Raw genomic sequence first — 22,581 nt, 5'->3', positions numbered from 1 at the left:
AAATAATCAAATAAACCTAAATTAATCCAATAAAAATATACAAATTAATTACAAATGAATGTAAAAATAACATTAAATCATCCTTGCAAACATACTAATTAATTTAAAATACATGAATTAATTACAATTTCAGATAAAATTAATTACAATTTAAAACAAACATACCTTAAAACGATTGAATAATTGAGCAACCTTAGAAAAAATTGGAGTAATAAGAGAGCAAATGAAGAATGAAAGCAAAAATGGATGAAATTGATGCAAAATGGGCTATTTATAGGCGAAATTTGGGCCAAAATAGCCGTTGGAACATTAAGTTACCGTTGAAATTCAATTTTAGCCGTTGGATCACAAATTGGGAGCAATCTGACCGTTGGATTACTTTATAATCATTGAAATTCAATTTTGGCCGTCAGATCAACACGGGCGTGATTTGGGCCGTCAGATCACGCTGGAGAGAGGAGCGATATTTCACCAAAAAATCACCAAAAAATCTACGATATATCGCCGATAAATCGACGATTAATTGACATTATAGGCGATTTTAATGGAAAATTGTCGATTTATTGCATTTCGCTGATATATTGCCGATTTTTTCCTCCTCCGATATTTCTTCTCCAAATGTTGTGTCACCCACCTCCGATACGCGATATATCGATGATATATCATCGATATTTCGCGACATTTTCCTCCTTGCGTATGACAAATGTTGTCCAATTAGGTGAGACTTCACAATTGAGTAACCAGTTTCAAATTTGTTTCATTTAAGGTGAATAAAACCAAATGTCAACAATTATAATCCGTTGACTAGGATCATAAGGTCAACTATTATAATTGTTGACTAAAGCCATAAAGTCAACAATTATAACTCATTGACTAGGGTCATACAATATCAACTATTATAATCCGTTGATTAGGGTCGAATATGTCAACAATTATAACCCGTTGACTAAGGTCATAGAAATCAGAGTCAAATACTTTATTTCATTAATTAAAACTTGCGAAACAAAATATCATATCTCCAAAATTTTTTATTTTTTATAAACAAAAAAATTCCCAAATATACTTTCCATACAAAACACATATTTGATCCATACAAAAAAAATAAAAATAATATTTTTACACATTTCAAAATACAATATAAAAAGGAAATTATTTTCTTTTATAAAAATCTGCATTAATTTCCCTTACCTTGAAGAAGTGCTAAAAAACTTGAAGTATTTAGCTTGACGAATTTACTCATCTCCTAACATAATATCATACACAATTATCTAAAGGTAAAAATTTGACAGTCCTAAAAATATTTTATTTAGTATTAGGGATCCTAATTAATTTCTCATGCTAATATCATTACTACCCAATATTATTTTCAACTTCTTAAATAATAATAATAATAATAATATAATTTAATGAATCTCCAAATTTTTTATAAACTCATATTTCTTCAAAATCTTATTCTAACCATTTATTTCTTTATTAAAACTCTTATTAAAAACAATTACTATTATTATTACTATATTTTTTGATACCCCGCAACATTCAAACAGCCCTACTGTACGTCACTCACAAGTATCTAAAACACACAATTCTTACTATTATTATTATTATTATTATTAATATCAATATTCTTATTAATCCCAATGTCCTTTCTTACTTAACAAAATATTTCATATACTGTTAGCAACCCCACGAACTCTACTCATTATTATTATTATTTTAATTTATTGCACTACTACCCTTTGTCTCTTACAGTTACATATTAATTTTTTTACTTTTTTTTTTGTCACCCGAACACAACGCCTCAAATCCAAAATCCAGAAACATGCAATTCTTCTTATTATTATTTTCTAATCCCTTAAGCCATATATAATCATATATTTATTTACTCATTTATTTTTTTAAATTTCATTGTTTAGATCTATTCATCTAAAAAAAGAAATTCGAATTTCCCTATTTTCATAAATGAAATAACTTATATTCATAATTTCAATTTTTTTGATCTTAAAATAAATTAACTAAATTAACCCTAATCTAAATTAAAACTTTTTAAAGAATATATAATGTGTTCAAAACTAACTAACGAATATAATATATTAATTTAGGGTTAGAATCTTACTTAGAAAAATCTGAACTTCAAATTCTAGACCTTCAAATCTTTAGACTTATGTTTTCCAATTTTCTGATTTTTGGTTAATAGAATCTTCTGAATAAAGAAGATAAGAAGAAAATCTAATTTATACTAATGATTATTAATTGTAAAATGACTCTTTTATCTTTAATGAGTTTAATTAATTAATAATTTATTATTTTGCCCTTAAAGTTTATTTTGGGGCGTTACATCTCTAGTACTCTATCCGTTCATGATTTAATTTCAGTTGGATCTGCCCTTTGAAAACACTTTTTTATTTTTGCTTCCACGTTAGACCTACCATAACGTGGGTTGTTATCCATTAGGGTGAGCAGACAGTCCAAACATCACCAATTCAGCGTTGCTGTCTTCTTCTTCCTGCTCTTCTCCATTGGCTGCGCAGCCGGGTTTCTCAATTTGCTGCGCAACAGCCATCTTCATTGACTGCGTATAGCCATGGCCATTTTCCGTTGAACAAACCAACAAAAGGGCATTTTTGTTTTTTCATAATTTTTTTTTTTCAAACACAGATAATTGGTCAAATGTTATTTTTTTTAGATATAAGGAAATAGTTTATTCACGAGTCACAGTAATAGACCGTTTTCATTGGCTGATCGTGGTCTGCTGTCCTCGTAGATGAAAGGATATTTTCATATTTTCACAAATCAATATTCCTTTTTTAAATCAAGAGAAATAGTTTATGCATATGCAAGGGAAGGTCCTAATGTATGGCACGAGGCCCTCGACATAATTCATGACCTGTATTTTTTTTTTTTATCTTTTCATAAATTCCTTCATTTATGGGGTATCCTCTAGATAAATTTTGTGCCCTCCCCATATGGGTATTTTTATCTTTTCATAAATTCTTTTCAAATCATAAAAAAGTCAATATTTATCTACGTTTTCTCAAGATTGAATAGATGAAATCATTTTTTTTTTTTTTTAAATAGATGATATCGAATCAATCGTAAATTCAATTTATGTGATGTTTTGTATCGGATAGAAAAAAAAATTTCTAACGCTATATATATGTATAAACTCATTTTCATCTTATAGGCGTGTTTTAAAATTGTGAAGGTTTTCTTAAACCCAAAATATACAATATCTATACGGTTAGGAGTATATTATAAATGGTATTAGAGTCAATCCATGATCTTGGTGTGAGGATTTGTTTGACCCCATAAAGGATGTTTATCTATTTGGTCCTGTAATATCGTGAGATACAAGAGATTGTATTTGTATGAGGGTGTTTGTGATGCTTTACATCTAATAGGAGAAAAAGTTCATAACGTATGAGTTTTTTTAATTAAATAAACGTATTTTAAAGTCGTGATGACCCTGGACAATATCTATAAAATTAGGTATGAATCGTTATAATTTAATTATAATGGTTGATATCAACATATTATTTTTAATTAAATAAAAAATTTAAATATTTAATTTTTTTTCTATTCCATGAAAAACAAGAAAAACACGCACCACCTTACTCTTTTTTTTTTCTCCAACACAGTTTTAGAGCTGAAAAGATAATTCTAAATTTGAAAGTCGTGGGCCTCATTGCTATTCTTAGTCTATCTAATAGTAGTTTTCTCGCCGCCTTTGTGGGCCAAGATGAACTAATGCTAAGAATTTTATTCATCTGCTTTCTTTCAAGACTCACTTATTGAATATAATATCTCAATAAATATGGAACCTGATTTTGATTATAACTGTTGGCTCCGCTCAAGTCATTTTGGCGTGGACTTTTAGGGTATGGTTGAGTGGAGCTTGTATCACTACTAATTATTAATATGGTTAAAGGATGTCTTTGTCATTTTAGTGCACATATAATTATTATTACAATTGAGGGTCCTCCAATATCCCATTTTTCCAATTTTAACTTTTCAAGGTATGATCGGAAAAAATTTAGTATACAAGGATAGGAAAATATGCTAAATAAAATAATTTTCTAATATTTAATTTTATTAAAAATTGTAAAAAATAATATAATATAATATAATATAATTAAAAAGTTATATATTTTTAAATTAGGTAATTTTTTTTTATAAAATAATTAAAAGAAGTTAAATGAGTTTGAAATTTTATATAAAAATAATTTATTGATTTAAAATCTATTTTTATTTTCTTTAACTTTTTTTTTATATATTTTTCAAATACTTCAAGTAGCACCCAATTTCCGGATTTTTCTCAATAGTACAATAATTTAAAAAAGTTATGCTTAAATTACTGTAGTAGAAGAAGTTATTATAAATATACGGTAGTTTTTGCCACTTAGGAAAGAGGATTTGCCACTTAGGAAAGAGGAGAGAGGTTCAGCGGATAATTTTTTTTTTAAACCAAAATCATCTTTTCAAATTTCAAAAGTCAAAGGGAAATCGTCTTTTCAAAAGACGAGTTCCATGAAAAAAAAAAATTAGTATTTAAAAAAATTCTCCATTTACAAGTTCCTTGAAAAAAAATATATATTTTTTTTAAAAAATCCCAAATTATTATTTAAAAAAAAAAACAACAATTCCTCGAGGGAACTCGTCTATTCAAGAGACGAGTTCCAATGGGAAAATTTTTTTTTTTATAAAAAAATTCCCAAATTAAAAAATAAAAAATAAAAAAACAATTCTTCAAGGGAACTCGTCTCTTGAGGAATTTTTTTTTTTTTTAATTTTGGAACTTTTTTAAAAAAATATTTTTTTTTTCCCGTGGGAACTCGTCTATTGAAGAGACGAGTTCCCTTGAGGAATTGTTTTTTTTTTTTTTTTTTAATTTGGGAATATTTTTTTAAAAAAAAAAAAAAAAAAAATTCCCATGGGAAACTCGTCTCTTGAAGAGACGAGTTCCCCTTGTGGAATTGGTTTTTTTTTTTTTTTTTTAATTTAGGAATTTAAAAAAAAAATTTCCCATGGGGAACTCGTCTCTTGCCTTGTGGAATTGTTTTTTTTTATTTTTTATTTTTATTTAGGAATTTAAAAAAAATATATTTAAAAAAAAAAGAATTTTCCCATGGGAAACTCGTCTCTTGAAGAGACGAGTTCCCCTTGTGGAATTTTTTTTTTTTAATTTAGGAATTTTTTTAAAAAAAGTTTTTTTTTTTTTTTTTTAATTTTTTTCCCATGGGAAACTCGTCTCTTGAAGAGACGAGTTCCCCTTGTGGAATTGTTTTTTTTTTTTTTTTTTTTTAATTTGGGAATTTTTTTTAAAAAATATATTTAAAAAAAAAAATTTCTCATGGGAAACTCGTCTCTTGAATTTCCCTTGTGGAATTTTTTTTTTTTTTTAAGGAATTTTTTTTAAAATATATACCTTGAGGAATTTTTTTTTTTTTTTTATATATATTTTTTCATGGAACTCGTCTCTTCAAGAGACGAGTTCCTTTGTAAATGAGGAATTTTTTTAAATACTATTTTTTTTTTTCATGGAACTCTTCTCTTCAAGAGACGATTTCCCTTTGACGAAATTTGAAAAGATGATTTTGGTTTAAAAAAAAAATTATCCGCTGAACCTCTCTCTTCTCTCCTCTCTCCTAAGTGACAAATCCTCTTTCTTAGGTGGCAAAAACTACCATATATTTGTAATAACTTCTTCTACTACAGTAATTTAAGCATAACTTTTTTAAATTACCGTACTATTGACAAAAATCCCCCCATTTCCTATTTTCAAGTTTGTATCTTTGTGAAACTCATGTAATCGTGACCCATGAGAACCTTCAAGTCATTTTGATTATATTGGTACAACTGTTGGCTCCGCTCAAGTCATTTTGGCGTGGACTTTTAGGGTATGGTTGAGTGGAGCTTGTATCACTACTAATTATTAATATGGTTAAAGGATGTCTTTGTCATTTTAGTGCACATATAATTATTATTACAATTGAGGGTCCTCCAATATCCCATTTTTCCAATTTTGACTTTTCAAGGTATGATGGGAAAAAATTTAGGAAAATATGCTAAATAAAATAATTTTCTAATATTTAATTTTATTAAAAATTATAAAAAAATATAATTAAAAAATTATGTATTTTTAAAATCGGTTAAAAAGCAACAAAATAATTTCAGAAATTGTGACATCCATGCGTGTGGTTGAGCAGCTAGCCCTCTAACTACCACGAGAAAGCCGGAGCTGCTTATTATAATAGAAATGGCTTTGAATATGAGCAGGTTCGTTACCATGCCTTCACATGTGCTGCCATCGTCCTTTGTCGCTCCTTCACTTCAAGTTTCATCGTCTCCTTGTTCATGGCGGACGCGCCCCTCACCTTGCTCCAGCTGCCATTTATCGCCATCATCATCGTCAAAGCCACTGCTTGGAAGCCATGATTATTCTTTGCTCAAGTCCTTAACTCTATCTCCACATGTAGTGATTTCGCTCTTAAAAAATTAGAAAGCACGTCATTGAATCTGTTCAGATATTTAACTAAAGTGTTCTGGGTTTTTGGTTGGTGTTAGGCGGTGAATTCTGAAGCTGATAGCAGCACCAGAAGGATGAAAGAAGTGAAGGAAAGAACCCGGGAGGCATTCTATAGAGCTTGGGATTCAAGGGCTGCTATGGAGATGGTAGACACAGTTGAGAGGCTAGGTCTATCATACAATTTTGAAGACGAGATAAATGCACTATTGCAAAGGTTCTGCGACTGGAATGCCAGTGAAGATCTCTTCACCACTGCCCTTCGTTTCCGGTTGCTTCGCCAAAATGGATTCCCAACTCATTCTGGTAAACACTCTCTCCATCTCCATTTTCAGTTCTTCACATTTCTATGCCTTGTTTTTGTTTGCTTATTTTCAAATAACATCACAGAAAATTACAGATCATATATCTACTGGAGAGAAGCATCTGCATGTGTCAACTGTTTTCCTTCGATTATATAAAATGATCTCCCTTTTCTTATGATTTTATTTCTTCAAGGGCTATATACAGAAATGTTTCTTGTTCTGAGCCTCAGATGTTTTTGGCAAGTTCATGGATAAGAATGGAAAATTCAAGGAAAGCTTGACTGAAGACATATGGGGTATGCTGAGTTTACATGAGGCATCTCACTTGGGGGCCAAAAATGAAGAAGTATTAGCAGAAGCCAAGGAGTTCACAAGGATTCACCTCATACAGTCTATGCCGCACATGGAACCCCATTTTAGCAGCCATGTCGGCCGGGCACTCGAGCTTCCCAGGCACTTGAGGATGGCGAGGTTGGAGGCTAGAAACTATATAGGCGAATATAGCAGGGAAAGCAACCCAAACTTAGCTCTTCTAGAGCTAGCAAAATTGGATTTCGACATGGTTCAATCACTGCACCAGAAGGAGTTGACTGAGATAGTAAGGTAAATTTTTAATTTTCAACCTTAATTTATTCTAATTTGAGTTGACTAAGACCATCCATGTTCAATTCTATAAAGGTGGTGGAAACAGTTGGGTCTTGTTGATAAGCTTGATTTTGCTCGAGACCGGCCGATGGAGTGCTTCTTATGGACAGTGGGGATATTTCCAGATCCCAGGCATTCAAGCTGCCGCATCGAATTAACCAAGGCCATTGCTATCTTACTAGTTATTGATGATATTTACGACTCTTATGGATCTTTGGACGAGCTTGCTCTCTTCACTGACGCAGTAAAAAGGTTTAGTATTTTCTTAATTCTGTGCATTTTTTCGGTTTTATCCATTACATGCATGATCAATAACATGAAGGCTAATTTGACATGTAGATGGGATCTTGGTGCAATGGATCAGCTCCCTGAGTACATGAAGATATGTTACATGGCATTGTACAACACTACTAATGACATAGCATACAGGATCTTGAAGGAGCATGGATGGAGCGTCATAGAAGACCTAAAACGAACGGTGATCGATTATAATGTCTTACATTATATATATATAAACATTTTTAAGTCATGAAGACTCTTTAAATTTAAAGTAGTCTATATCTAGGTGGTTCGGATGGGGCTACTATGAATATAGTATTAAAGTCTATCCTGATCCTACTGTTACGCAGTAACAGTAGGATCAGGATATTAATTGAATACGAAAGGAAACCAGAAATTAATGCCTAACAGAGAAATATTAATTTTCTTGCTGCAGTGGATGGACATCTTTGGAGCTTTCCTAGCTGAAGCCCAGTGTTTCGAGGGTGGCCATGTACCCTCACTAGAAGAGTATCTAACTAATGCAGTTACCACTGGAGGCACATACATGGCCTTGGTGCATGCTTTTTTTCTTATGGGGCAAGGTGTTACTAGGGAAAATATGGCCATGTTGAAGCCCTATCCCAACATCTTCTCCTGTTCAGGGAAAATTCTTCGGCTTTGGGATGACTTGGGAACTGCAAGAGTAGGTCACTAAAACCTTAACTTTGAAAGAATAGTAGTAGCAAATCAAAGCTAGCTCTGATATCATATTATATATGAAATGAATGGTTGAATTAGGAGGAGCAAGAGAGAGGAGATAACGCGTCGAGTATAGAATGCTACAAGCGAGAGCGAGAGATGGATACTGTGTTGGAAGATGAAGCCTGCAGGAAACACATAAGGCAGATGATCCAGAGCTTGTGGGTAGAGCTCAATGGGGAGCTGGTTGCTTCGTCTGCATTGCCTCTTTCAATCGTCAAAGCTGCCTTTAACCTCTCAAGAACTGCACAAGTCATTTACCAGCATGGAGATGATAACAAGACTTCTAGTGTTGAAGATCATGTACAAGCATTGCTCTTTAGGCCTGTTTCCTCTAATGGGCATGCTCAAATTACCATGCATTAGGTTTGGATTGTCTTTAGGGTTCATGAAGATCTCATTTGTAATTCATTTGTAGAAGTGCTTTCTAAATACTTCAAAGTGCTTTTCCTATAAAAATGAGGTATTTAAAGAAGCTTTAAAAATCTTTTTCAAAATTTAATAAATACCGTGAAGTAAATTTTGGACTTGCACCTAACAAAATGATTCTTCTAAAAATCACATGTGGCCTTCTAAAAGTGATTTTACAATAGTAACTTTTGCTTCCATATCACCTTTTTGGGATTAATTGTCGATGTTAAGTAATTAATTTTTTTAAAAAAAATAACATGATCTCACTTTATTTTAGTTTATATATCTATATTCCATTTCTTGCACTTATCTAGTTTTTAGCCGATTGTTATTTAATAAGATTTAGGGGGCAAGAATAGTTTTTAGTTAATAAATAAAAATTGTATGTTTGATATTGGCATGTTTGGTTCAATAAGATCTAAATTTAAGAATAAAAATAGCGTTATGCTAAAATTGAAAATTTTCAATTTTTATTTTTATTAATATAAGCTTAAATAATAACTTCATTTGGTTTTTTTAGAATTCATTTGAAAGAAGCACTTTTGAGTTAAAAAATGTTTTTGAAAAAAATTAAATGTTTAGTAAAATTTAAGAAACACTTTTAAAAATATGAAAAAACACTTCTAGTATTAAAAAATCAATTGTAGTGTTTTTTTTAAATAATTTAATATGTAATTCTTCTAAAAACATTTTCAAAGAATGTACTTTCACTAAAAATACTTTGAATAAAAACCCTATCAAATGCACGGTTAGTATTATCCCAATATCTTATTATATATACCTCTTATTGGTCGTAAAAAAAAGTGAAAATAAAAAATAAAAAAGAATATTTTTAAAATTTAATAAATTATTTGTATATATTTCTTTAAATTTATTTTATTTATTTTTATTTTGTATAGAGATTAAATAATTTAAAATTTAAAAATATTTAATTAATTTTAATTATATGTTTTTTTATATTTTTAAAAATAGAAACTAGTAATAGTTTCAATCTAATAGAAAATAGTAACGACTTCTATCTTAACTTGATGTAAAAATAAGGACTTATTTTATATTTTGAAAAAATTATTTTTAAAAGTTTTAAAATTTTGGATACCTTAGCTTTTTAAAATAATGTTTAAATGTCATTACCTATTTAGAACCTGTTTGGTAATAGTTTTAGGAAGCGTTTATGATATTTATAATAGTTGAGAATTTTTATCATTCAAGTATTAAGAAGACTAAAAGCGATTTCTTAAAATCATTTTTAATCATATTGATATTGTATTTTATAAGTTATTTTATTTGTTTTAAAAAATTGAAAAAAAAACCCTACCCAAAACAAAAATAGAAAGCAAAAACCCTAACCCAAACCACACCAATTATAAGTTATGAAATATCTTTATCTTTAGGTTCGTGTAGCATTGAATAGTCCAAAAAAAGGGAAACTTGTGTTTTGATGGGGCCATTTGGGAAATATATGGTTTTCGAAACCCAACTTTATGAAATTTGAAAACAAACTTTTAATATGGAAAGTTATATATTTTTCATGCACTTTGAGACGGTTGCATATTTTGTGCCGAAATTGCCCATCATGTCTAGTGATTTTCCAAAATTATCCTTTTTGTTCTTTTTTTTTTTGTCCTCTCGTACCACCATCTACCTCTCTCTCATTCCCTAGTGAAACCGACCGACACTACTTTCTTCTCTTTGCTTCTTCACACTCTACACAAATCTCCACCACTCTCCCCACCTATTCTCTATCTGTCTCCAATATTCAAAGCCCACATGGAATCCAAGTGTTTTTGGGTACTTAGACAATGTTGAATGCCATCCAAAACCATTAAGGGGTTTGCGTTTCTTCTAGGATTTCTTGATTTTGTTTTTTCAGGTTTTTTCAGCTATGGCATTTTCTGGGTTTTGGGTTTGGTTGTAGCTGTGTTTTTGTGGGGGGAAATGTGACTTATACTAATGATGGTGGCTGCCATTTCTAAAGCAGCTTCGACCAACCCACCAATGCACCAAACCCCGAGGCCTCCTCTCACACCCATGATACCCATCTTCGGAATCCAGCTAGACCTCTACTTTTACCTTCTGAGAAGGACAATGGCCTCGTTCCTAAACGACCCAAATCGAGACAGGTCTCTTCCAGATACATGTCCCTATCTCCTTCCACCTTCGCTTCTATGCCCAAACACTACTTTTCGCCTCTTATCAACCGCTCCACAAATTTCATCGCCTCATCAACACCATTGTCGGTGGTGGTGGCAATGTTGACCATTACCAATGACCCACTGCTCTTGTTGCCTTTCTCTGGCGGCAAAATCGAGCGACACTTTGTCGGCTTCATCACCGGCTATCGCTCACAGCTCTCTCCTATCGACAACCTCCCCCTCTCCATTTCCCTTCCCTCTTTCTCTCTCTTGGTGATGTTGAAAGGGAAGGAAATAGAGATAAAGAGGGAATGGAAAGAGAAAGAGAAGGAGATTGCCGACCGAAGAGAGGTGTGAGTGGCGGCCGGTGATGACACCGGCAAAGTGTCGGCTGGTTTCACTGGGAAGGGAGAGAGAGATGGATGGTGGGTACGGGAGAAAAAAAAAACAAAAAGGATAATTTTGGAAAATCACTAGACTCGGGGGCAATCTCAACACAAAATATGTAGCCAATTCAGAGTGCATGAAAAATATGTAACTTTTTACATTAAAAACTGATTTTTCAGATTTCATAAAGTTGGGTTCCGAAAACCATATATTTCCCAAATGGTCCCATCAAAACACAAGTTTCCTTAAAATAAAGTAAAGTTGTTGTTAATGATTGCTAACAAGAAAGGGTTTAGAGTCGATCATGCAACATTGAATAGTCCAAAAAATGTAAAGTTGTTGTTATTGATTGGTTCCAAGAAAGGTCCAAGAAAGGAGTCTCAAGCTTTTGTTAATCTTATCTCCGGTTGTTACTGATCGTTGACAAGAAAGGATTCTGAGGCTTTTGTTCAGAAGAGAGGGAGATCTGTTTTTTCCCTCACAAACAAGAACTTCATTCTTAGCTAGAAATGCATATCAAACGCCAAGGGAAATTTGTGGAATATTTCTTGCCTTGAAATTTGAATAGAAAATGAGTAGGGGAAACTTGAAATTCAAAAATATTCTATTCATGAGTTACATGCTCTTCCAAGACCAAATTTCCGCACCTCAAAAATTTCATGTGAATATTCTATTCATGCTTTAGCAAAACCAAATTCCTGGACCTCAAAAGTTTTCATGTGAATTTACCATAAAATCCAAAAGACACTCATGCCTAAAGTTAGTTAATAATTGTGCCCACAAGGTTTTTTAAAATGATCAAAACTATCCTTAACAATCCGAAAAGAAAAAACAAAAACAAAAAGATCAATCTATGCTCGATTTCTATAAAAACTTGTTTTATTTATTTATTTATACAAACATATATAGGTATAATATAAATACATTACACTTGTAATACAAATATAGTAATATTACGATATATTACGAGAAAATATAATTTTAAAGTTTTAAAATTTCTCACGAAAATAGCTAGTTGTGGGTTAGTTGTTATATCCCTATCATAATCATGACATTTTGTTTACATCTGCCATTATTTTGGAATTATGATATTAGGTTCTCTACAAAAATCATCATCATCGTTCTCTACAAAAATCATGTCTCATGAGCACATGCTCTATGAAAATCATGTCTCATGAGTACATGCCCTACCAAAACCAAGATTTTAAAGTTTCACATGGATGCGCAATAAAGTCCAAACAACACTGGGCCTACAGTTAGATAATAATTGTGGGTGAAATGTATGAGAATTATTGAATAGGGTGGCTGGAGTGAAAATGAATTGGAAGGGTTATTCGATTTGATAAGTCCTCTAAAAGATTATATAATAATTATGAGTGAAATGTATGAGAATTATCAAATAAGGTGGACTGAAGTGAAAATGATTAGGAAGGGTCATCCAATTTGATAAGTCCTCTGAAATGGTAGATAATAATTATGAAAATTCCTCCAAAAGCCAATTTAATTTTTTTTTCCAAACTATCCTTAACAACCCACCCAAAAAAAAAAAAAAAACAAAAAAAAACAAAAAAAAACAAAAAACAAAAAGAATAGTCTTTGCGAGTTGTAGTCTATGTGTATTAAGGAAGAAAAAAAACAAAGGGGAAAATTACTTCGATTGAGTCTCAAATCTATGAACTTCAATTTCTAATTTTTTTTTTTTTTTGGTGAATTTAAGAAGAAATCTAATAGTGTATAAATAGACATCTATATGACTTTTGTTATAAAGAACATCAAAACACAAACTTCAAAAATAATTTTCGAAAACTAATTTTTAAAGTTGTTTTTTAAAATACTTTCATAACGGAGTTATAATTTCTTTTTGGGTTGAATATACTCCACCTTTCCAATTTTTTGTATGTTTTACATTTTGTCCCTTTACATTCAAAATTCAACACTTTTTCCTTCAAACTTATTATAAAAACAATGAATAATTTGCTAAATAAAAAAATAAAACTAAAATACAAAGAAAAATACCTATTGTCGAAGTTCAAAATTGGCACATTACCTTCATTCACGTGAACATAAGCAAGACAACAAAAAATTCTTAAATTAGCATAATTAGAAAGGGAATCAAACCATACCTCTTCAGAAGTCCTATAATTAATAGGAATTGAAGGAGATCTATTCACAAGATAACAAGCTGAATTTACTACTTCAACCTAAAATTCCTTTAACAACCTTGCATTCAAAAACATGCATCGTGCTTTCTCCAAAAGAGTTCTATTCATTTGTTCTACAACATCATTTTGTTGTGGAGTATGCTTAACTGTGTGGTGTCTCACAATACCTTCATTCTTGCAAAACTCATTGACCTCTTTCCCACAAAATCCCATGCCATTGTCAATTCTCAAGCACTTGATCTGTTTTCCAATCTATTTCTCGATCATGGCTTTCCATTACTTGAACTTCCCAAAGACATCATTTTTATGTTTCAAGATATATACTGAGACCTTTCTACAGTAAGTAGGTCAGGTAAGATTTATGAGTTTTTCAGTTTACGTAAATTTTAATTTTTTTTTATTTTTATAAATTTTTTTGGTTTTCACATATTTTAGTTTGTTGTTATAGATGTGTTTGGTTTCTGATTTTATTTTCATCTTGAGCTTGGTAAAGGTGTGTGTTTGTTTGTTTTTTTTTTAATTTTAATTTTTATTTTTATTGTGAGCTTGACAGAAATGAAAGGTTTTTTTTTTTTTTTTGGTAAAGAAAACAGATATGGAATGGAACGCCACCATGAATTTTTTATTTTTTATTTTTGTTAAAGATACCAAAAATTGAGGGGACCATGTTAGGAACTCCAAAAATGGAGGGGACCGCTGTTAGAAACTCTAAAAATGAAGGGGACCACTCTTAAGAACTCCAAAAATGAAGGGGATGAGCGCTAATTTTTGTTATTAGAATAGAAAAAATAGGAATACTCCACTTTTCAAGGGTCAATGAATAGGGCTTTATCTTAAGCTAGGAGATTGAAGGTGTGGGGTTGTTTTCGATTTCTACATCATTCTCCAAATTTTGGGAATGTTTGGTTGCCTAGAAAATAGAGGAAAGTAATGCTAAAGCGTGTATGTTTGACTTGTCATTTGGGTAGAGTAGAACTCTAGAAAAGAAAATGATATCAGAATTTCCTCTACAATGTGAGTCACTCCATGGACCCATTCCTCTACAATAAAATAGAGTTGGTGCGTTTCATTAGTGGTCATGAGTATTCTGATATTTTTATTACTTGGTGGGTTTCAAATTCCTTGTTGTTTGGTTGACCTTAAAATTCGGGAATATGATCCAATGGTGGGAGATAGAGTTAGAAAGGGGGAAGTTATGAGGGTTAAAACAAAGTCATCATGGGCTAGTTCTGGACCAGAGATTAAGGCATTATTTGCATCCTTTAAAAAGTCTCAAACTAAATAGTTTTAAAATTTTCAATACTTCAACTCTACTTGATTTAGACTCTGCTTGGCTATTATTGGGATTTGATTTGCTATAACCATAAGTTGGAGACCTTATCTTTAATTCTTTGTTAGACTCATAATAAGCTAGTGATGTTCATGGGTGGAACATATGAAAATTGGCAAGTTTTTAAGCTTGCTTTGGTGTAAGCAGGACTGAGAACCCTCTAAAGCTTTTACTGTAATGGTGAAGTGCCACTGCCTGTGCTCTATCAACACTAAAAACAATCCACCACAACATGTAGAATCATAGAAAAAAATATCAAATGTTACAATCCACACTGTCAAAATCGGGTTAAGACACAAAAACCAATAATCTATTCTTTTTAGGGATCATGGTCCCTTACCTTCTAGTAACTAAAGCTAGCATCTCATGGTTAGCTACAACCACAAATTCCGAATCCTGGTATGAGTGATCCCCCATATAAACAATGTAATGCTGCAAAAATCACAAAAAAAAAAAACTAGATTATACTCAAATTAGCACCCCATTATCCTCATACTTCTTTACATAACAATAGTCACTATTTCTATACCTTTCTATCAGCAATGGCTCCCTCCAAGAAAGCAAAACTAAACAAGAAGAGAAGATTAAAGACTAAAATTAAAATTAAAATTAATATTCAATAGATTTATAAATTAAAATTAATTTATAAAAGATTTTTTTATTTAATTAAAATTAAAATTAAATAGATTTATAAAATGTTTATTTGTTTTCATTTTTAATAATCAAATAATGTTTATATATATATATATAAACATTTTTAAGTCATGAAGACTCTTTAAATTTAAAGTAGTCTATATCTAGGTGGTTGGGATGGGGCTATTATGAATATTTACCACAGAAGGTATCCGTCTTGGATTTCCAGGGGGAGTAATTATGGGGTGGGATTGTGGTCCAGATGTTTGTTGTGGATCCCACGTGATTGAACACGAAGGAAACCAGAAATTAATGCTTGACACAGAAATATTAATTTTGTTGCTGCAGTGGATGGACATCTTTGGAGCTTTCCTAGCTGAAGCCCATTGTTTCAAAGGTGGCCATGTACCCTCACTAGAAGAGTATCTAAATAATGCAGTTACCACTGGAGGCACATACTCTTCAAATTGATGAATGATAGTTTTTCATTCATACTTTATTTCGTTCATGTACAGAGTATATATAGAGGGTAATCACCATTCTAAGAATGAGAAAGGATGATACAAGGAAAGAATAATATAAGGAAATAACAACTAATATCCTAATATCTCAACTTTCCTAATATCTCAATATTCATAATATCTTAACTTTCCTAATATCTAAACACTAAATGATATAAGGAAATAATGATATAAGGAAAGCATTCCTAATATCTCAACACTCCCCCTCAAGTTGGTGCATAGATGTCACACATGCCCAACTTGTCTAAAAAATTTTGAGAATACTTGACTTGAGGCAGCTTTGGTGAGGATATCGGCTAACCAATCTTGTTTCCCAACTTGGATCAACTAAGGCTTCCTGCACACATTTTTCATATCCATCTTCTGACTCTTTTGGTAGATTTGTCTTACCTCGGATGTAGGAAAGTTTTTCTCGTTCGGCAATATGCATCTCCACGAGTTGTGACCAAACGTCATAGTTTGATTCCGTCAAAATAATTTCTGGATTGAAACTACCTTCAGATTGAAAAACAATAGTATTTTTTTCACTCATTTTTTTTTTCTCTCGCAAAGAAGGGACAATTGTTAGCCTTACGGCAAAATATCCAGGATTTCAGTTCCCTGGCTCTGATACCATCTTCAAATTGATGAATGATAGTTTTTCATTCATACTTTATTTCGTTCATGTACAGAGTATATATAGAGGGTAATCACCATTCTAAGAATGGGAAAGGATGATACAAGGAAAGAATAATATAAGGAAATAACAACTAATATCCTAATACTCAACTTTCCTAATATCTCAATATTCATAATATCTTAACTTTCCTAATATCTAAACACTAAATGATATAAGGAAATAATGATATAAGGAAAGCATTCCTAATATCTCAACACATACATGGCCTTGGTGCATGCTTTTTTTCTTATGGGGCAAGGTGTTACTAGGGAAAATATGGCCATGTTGAAGCCCTATCCCAACATCTTCTCCTGTTCAGGGAAAATTCTTCGGCTTTGGGATGACTTGGGAACTGCAAGAGTAGGTCACTAAAACCTTAACTTTGAAAGAATAGTACTAGCAAATCACAGCTCTGATATCATATTATATATGAAATGAATGGTTGAATTAGGAGGAGCAAGAACGAGGAGATAACGCGTCGAGTATAGAATGCTACAAGCGAGAGCGAGAGATGGATATTGTGTTGGATGATGAAGCCTGCAGGAAACACGTAAGGCAGATGATCCAGAGCTTGTGGGTAGAGCTCAATGGGGAGTTGGTTGCTTCGTCTGCATTGCCTCTTTCAATCATCAAAGCTGCCTTTAACCTCTCAAGAACTGCACAAGTCATTTACCAGCATGGAGATGATAACAAGACTTCTAGTGTTGAAGATCATGTACAAGGATTGCTTTTTAAACATGTTTCCTCTAATGGGCATATGCTCAAATTACCATGCATTAGGTTTGGATTGTCTTTAGGGTTCATGAAGATCTCATTCGTAATTGATTTGTAGAAGTGCTTTCTAAATACTTCAAAGTGCTTTTCCTATAAAAATGAGGTATTCAGAGAAGCTTTAAAAATGTTTTTAAAAATTTAATAAATACCCTGAAGTAAATTTTGGACTTGCACCTAACAAAATGATTCTTCTAAAAATCACATGTGGCCTTCTAAAAGTGATTTTACAATAGTAACTTTTGCTTCCATATCACCTTTTTGGGATTAATTGTCGATGTTAAGTAATTAATTTTTAAAAAAAAATAATATGATCTCACTTTATTTTAGTTTATATATCTATATTCCATTTCTTGCACTTATCTAGTTTTTAGCCGATTGTTATTTAATAAGATTTAGGGGGCAAGAATAGCTTTTAGTTAATAAATAAAAATTGTATGTTTGATATTGGCATGTTTGGTTCAATAAGATCTAAATTTAAGAATAAAAATAGCGTTATGCTGAAATTTTCAATTTTCAATTTTTATTTTTATTAATATAAGCTTAAATAATAACTTCATTTGGTTTTTTTAGAATTCATTTGAAAGAAGCACTTTTGAGTTAAAAAATGTTTTTGAAAAAAATTAAATGTTTAGTAAAATTTAAAAAACACTTTTAAAAATATGAAAAAACACTTCTAGTATTAAAAAATCAATTGTAGTGTTTTTTTTTAAAAAAATTTAATATGTTATTCTTCTAAAAACATTTTCAAAGAATGTACTTTCACTAAAAATACTTCAAATAAAAACCCTATCAAATGCACGGTTAGTAGTATCCCAATATCTTATTATATATACGTCTTATTGGTTGTAAAACAAAGTGAAAATAAAAAATAAAAAAGAATATTTTTTAAATTTAATAAATTATTTGTATATATTTCTTTAAATTTATTTTTATTTTATATAGAGATTAAATAATTTAAAATTTAAAAATATTTAATTAATTTTAATTATATGTTTTTTTATATTTAAAAAAATAGAAACTAGTAATAGTTTCAATCTAATAGAAAACGACTTCTATCTTAACTTGATATAAAAATAAGGACTTATTTTATACTTTGAAAAATTATTTTTAAAAGTTTTAAAATTTTTGGATACCTTAGCTTTTTTAAATAATGTTTAAATGTCATTACTTATTTGAGATCTGTTTGGTAATAGTTTTAGGAAGCGTTTCTGATATTTCTAATAGTTGAGAATTTTTATCATTCAAGTATTAAGAAGACTAAAAACGATTTCTTAAAATCATTTTTAAACATATTGATATTGTATTTTATAAGTTATTTTATTTTGTTTTAAAAAATTGAAAACAAAAACCCTACCCAAAACAAAAATAGAAAGCAAAAACCCTAACCCAAACCACACCAATTATAAGTTATGAAATGTCTTTATATTTAGGTTCGTGCAACATTGAATAGTCCAAAAAAAGGGAAACTTGTGTTTTGATGGGGCCATTTGGGAAATATATGGTTTTTGGAACCCAACTTTATGAAATTTGAAAACCAACTTTTAATGTGGAAAGTTATATATTTTTCATGCACTCTGAGACGGCTGCATATTTTGTGCCAAAATTGCCCACCGTGTCTAGTGATTTTCCAAAATTATCCTTTTTGTTCCTTTTTGTCCTCTCGTACCACCATCTACCTTTCCCTCCCTCCCTAATGAAACCGACCGACACTTTACCGGTGTCATCACCGACTGCCACTACTCTCTTCTCTCTGCTTCTTCACACTCTACACAAATCTCCACCACTCTCCCCACCTACTCTCTATCTGTCTCCAATATTCAAAGCCCACATGGAATCCAGGTGTTTTTGGGTACTTAGACAATGTTGAATGTCATCCAAAACCATTCAGGGGTTTGCGTTTTTTCTAGGATTTCTTGATTTTGTTTTTTCAGGTTTTTTCAGCTATGGCCTTTTCTGGGTTTGGTCGTAGTTGTGTTTTTGTAGGGGGAAATGTGATTTATACTGATGATGGTGGCTGCCATTTTTGAAGCAGCTTCAACCAACCCACCAACCCACCAAACCCCAAGGCTCTCACACCCATGATACCCATCTTCAGAATCCAGCTAGACCTCTACTTTTGCCTTCTAAGAAGGACAATGGCCTCTTTCCTAAACGACCCAAATCGAGACAAGTCTCTTCCAGATACATGTCCCTCTCTCCCTCCGCTTCCGCTTTTGTGCCCAAACGCTACTCTTCGCCTCTTATCAACCGCTCCATGAATTCCATCGCCTCATCAACACCATTGCTGGTCGTGGTGGCGATGTCGACCATTACCAGCGACCCACTACTCTTGCTGGCTCTCATTGGCAGCAAAATCGTGCGGCACTTTGTCGTCTTCATCACCGGCCATCGCTCACAACTCTCTCCAGCCGGCAACCTCCTCCTCTCTCCCTTTCCCTTCCCTCTTTTCTCTCTTGGTGATGTCGAAAGGGAAGGAAAGAGAGAGAAAGAGAGAAAGGGAAGGGAAAGAGAGGGAGATTGCCGACCGGAGAGAGGTGTGAGTGGCGGTCGATGATGACGCCAGCAAAATGTCGGCCAGTTTCACTGGGAAGGGAGGGAGAAGCGGATGGTGGGTATGAGAGAAAAGAAAAAAGGTTGGAAAATCACTAGACCCGGGGGCAATCTCGGCACTAAATATGTAGCTAGCTTAGAGTGCATGAAAAATATATAACTTTCTACATTAAAAATTGATTTTTCAGATTTCATAAAGTTGGGTTCTGAAAACCATATATTTCCCAAATGGTCCCATCAAAACACAAGTTTCCCTAAAAAAAAGTAAAGTTGTTGTTACTTATTGCTAACAAGAAAGGGTTTAGAGTCGATCATGCAACATTGAATAGTCCAAAAAATGTAAAGTTGTTGTTATTGATTGGTTCCAAGAAAGGTCTAGGAAAGGAGTCTCAAGCTTTTGTTAATCTTATCTCTAACTGTTACTGATTGTTGACAAGAAAGGAGTTTGAGGCTTCTGTTCAGAAAGGAGGGAGATTTGTTTTTTTCCTCACAAACAAGAACTTCATTCTTAGCTAGAAATGCATATCAAACACTAGGGGAAATTTGTGGAATATTTCTTGCCCTGAAATTTGAATAGCAAATGAGTAGGGGAAACTTGGAATTCAAAAATATTCTATTCATGAGTTACATGCTCTTCCAAGACCAAATTTCCATACCTAAAAAATTTCATGTGAAATATTCTATTCATGCTCTACCAAAACCAAATTCCTGTACCTCAAAAGTTTTCACGTGAATGTACCATAAAATCCAAAAGACACTCATGCCTAAAGTTAGATAATAATTGTGCCCACAAGGTTTTTTAAAATGATCAAAACTATCCTTAACAATCCGAAAAGAAAAAACAAAAACAAAAAGATCAATTTATGCTCGATTGCTATAAAACCTTGTTTTTTTATTTATACAAACATATATAGGTATAATATAAATACATTACACTTGTAATATAAATATAGTAATATTACGATATATTATGAGAAAATATAATTTTAAAGTTTTAAAATTTCTCACGAAAATAGCTAGTTGTGGGTTAGTTGTTATATCCCTATCATAATCATGACATTTTGTTTACATCTGCCACTATTTTGGAATTATGATATTAGGTTCTCTACAAAAATCATCATCGTCGTTCTCTACAAAAATCATGTCTCATGAGTACATGCTCTATAAAAATCATGTCTCATGAGTACATGCTCTACCAAAACCAAAATTTTAAAGTTTCACATGGATGCACAATAAAGTCCAAACAACACTAGGCCTACAGTTAGATAATAATTGTGGATGAAATGTATGAGAATTATTGAATAGGGTGGATTGGAGTGAAAATGAATTGGAAGGGTTATTCGATTTGATAAGTCCTCTAAAAGATTAGATAATAATTGTGAGTGAAATGTATGAGAATTATCAAATAAGGTGGACTGAAGTGAAAATGATTAGGAAGGGTCATCCAATTTGATAAGTCCTCTGGAATGGTAGATAATAATTATGAAAATTCCTCCAAAAGCCAATTTTATTTTATTTTTATTTTTATTTTTATTTTTATTTTTTTGCCAAACTATCCTTAACAACCCACCCAAAAAAAAAAACAAAAAACAAAAAACAAAAAGAATAGTCTTTGCAAGTTGTAGTCTATGTGTATTAAGGAAGAAAAAAAACAAAGGGGAAAATTACTTCGATTGAGTCTCAAATCTATGAACTTCAATTTCTAATTTTTTTTTTTGGTGAATTTAAGAAAAAATATAATAATGTATAAATAGACATCTATATAAAAACTTTTTTTTATATATAAAAAAAATACATAGGTATAATACAAATATATTACACTTACAATACAAATACAGTAATTTCGAAAATTTAAAATCTCTACGAAATTGGGTAGTTGTGAGTTAATTTGCTATATCCTTAGCATGAACATGACCTTTTTATTAAATTTGTCCTAGTATTTTGGAATTATGATTTTAAATTCTCTATAGAAATCATGATTCATGAGTTCATGCTTTACCAAAACCGAATTTTCATATCTTAAAGTTTCAAGTGAATGCACAATAAAGCCCAAACAACACCCATGCCTAAAGTTAGATAATAATTATGAGTAAAACGTGGGAAAATTATCAAATAGGGTGTGGACTGAGGTGAAAATGGCTTGAAAGAATCACCTAATTTGATAAGTCCTTTGAAATTGTGAAAATTCCTTCAAAGGTCTTTTTTTTTTTAATTGTTAAAATTACCCTTAACAAAACCCCCAACACCCCTCTTCCCTCTCCCTACCAAAAAAACAAACAAACAAACAAACAAACAAACAAAACAAAACAAAACAAACAAAAAGAGCATTCTTCATCTTTATGAGTTGTTGCCTATGTGTATTAAGGAAGAAAAAAACAAAGGGGAAAATTTCTTTGGCTGAGTCTCAAGTTTGTGAATTTCAATTTCACCAAAAAGCTTCTTGTTGTTATTTTTTTTGTAGTTGTTTTTTTTTTTTTTTTAGTTCATAGGTATAATACAAATATACTACACTTACAATAAAAATGTAGTAAAA

General features: G+C 31.5%; 1 protein-coding gene across 2 annotated transcripts; it reads left to right on the top strand.

The window, feature by feature from the left end:
* The first annotated feature begins 6,253 nt into the window (after positions 1-6,253).
* LOC117926488 (probable terpene synthase 11) lies at positions 6,254-8,951 on the top strand. 2 transcript variants are annotated; one of them, XM_034845588.1, is made up of 7 exons: positions 6,254-6,469; positions 6,562-6,826; positions 7,056-7,428; positions 7,504-7,722; positions 7,810-7,948; positions 8,186-8,434; positions 8,530-8,951. In XM_034845588.1, the coding sequence occupies exons 1-7, from the start codon at positions 6,254-6,256 to the stop codon at positions 8,854-8,856; spliced, it is 1,788 nt and encodes a 595-aa protein (XP_034701479.1). In that variant the 3' UTR covers positions 8,857-8,951. The 2 variants fall into 2 exon arrangements, with proteins under 2 accessions (XP_034701479.1, XP_034701480.1); XM_034845589.1 differs by having other exon boundaries at positions 6,382-6,447.
* Positions 8,952-22,581: the final 13,630 nt, after the last annotated feature.

This window comes from Vitis riparia, chromosome 12 (assembly GCF_004353265.1).
Source record: "Vitis riparia cultivar Riparia Gloire de Montpellier isolate 1030 chromosome 12, EGFV_Vit.rip_1.0, whole genome shotgun sequence".
Taxonomy (NCBI): Eukaryota; Viridiplantae; Streptophyta; class Magnoliopsida; order Vitales; family Vitaceae; genus Vitis; species Vitis riparia.
The sequence above is the reverse complement of the archived record's forward strand: the minus strand, read 5'-3'. Positions and strand labels throughout refer to the sequence as shown.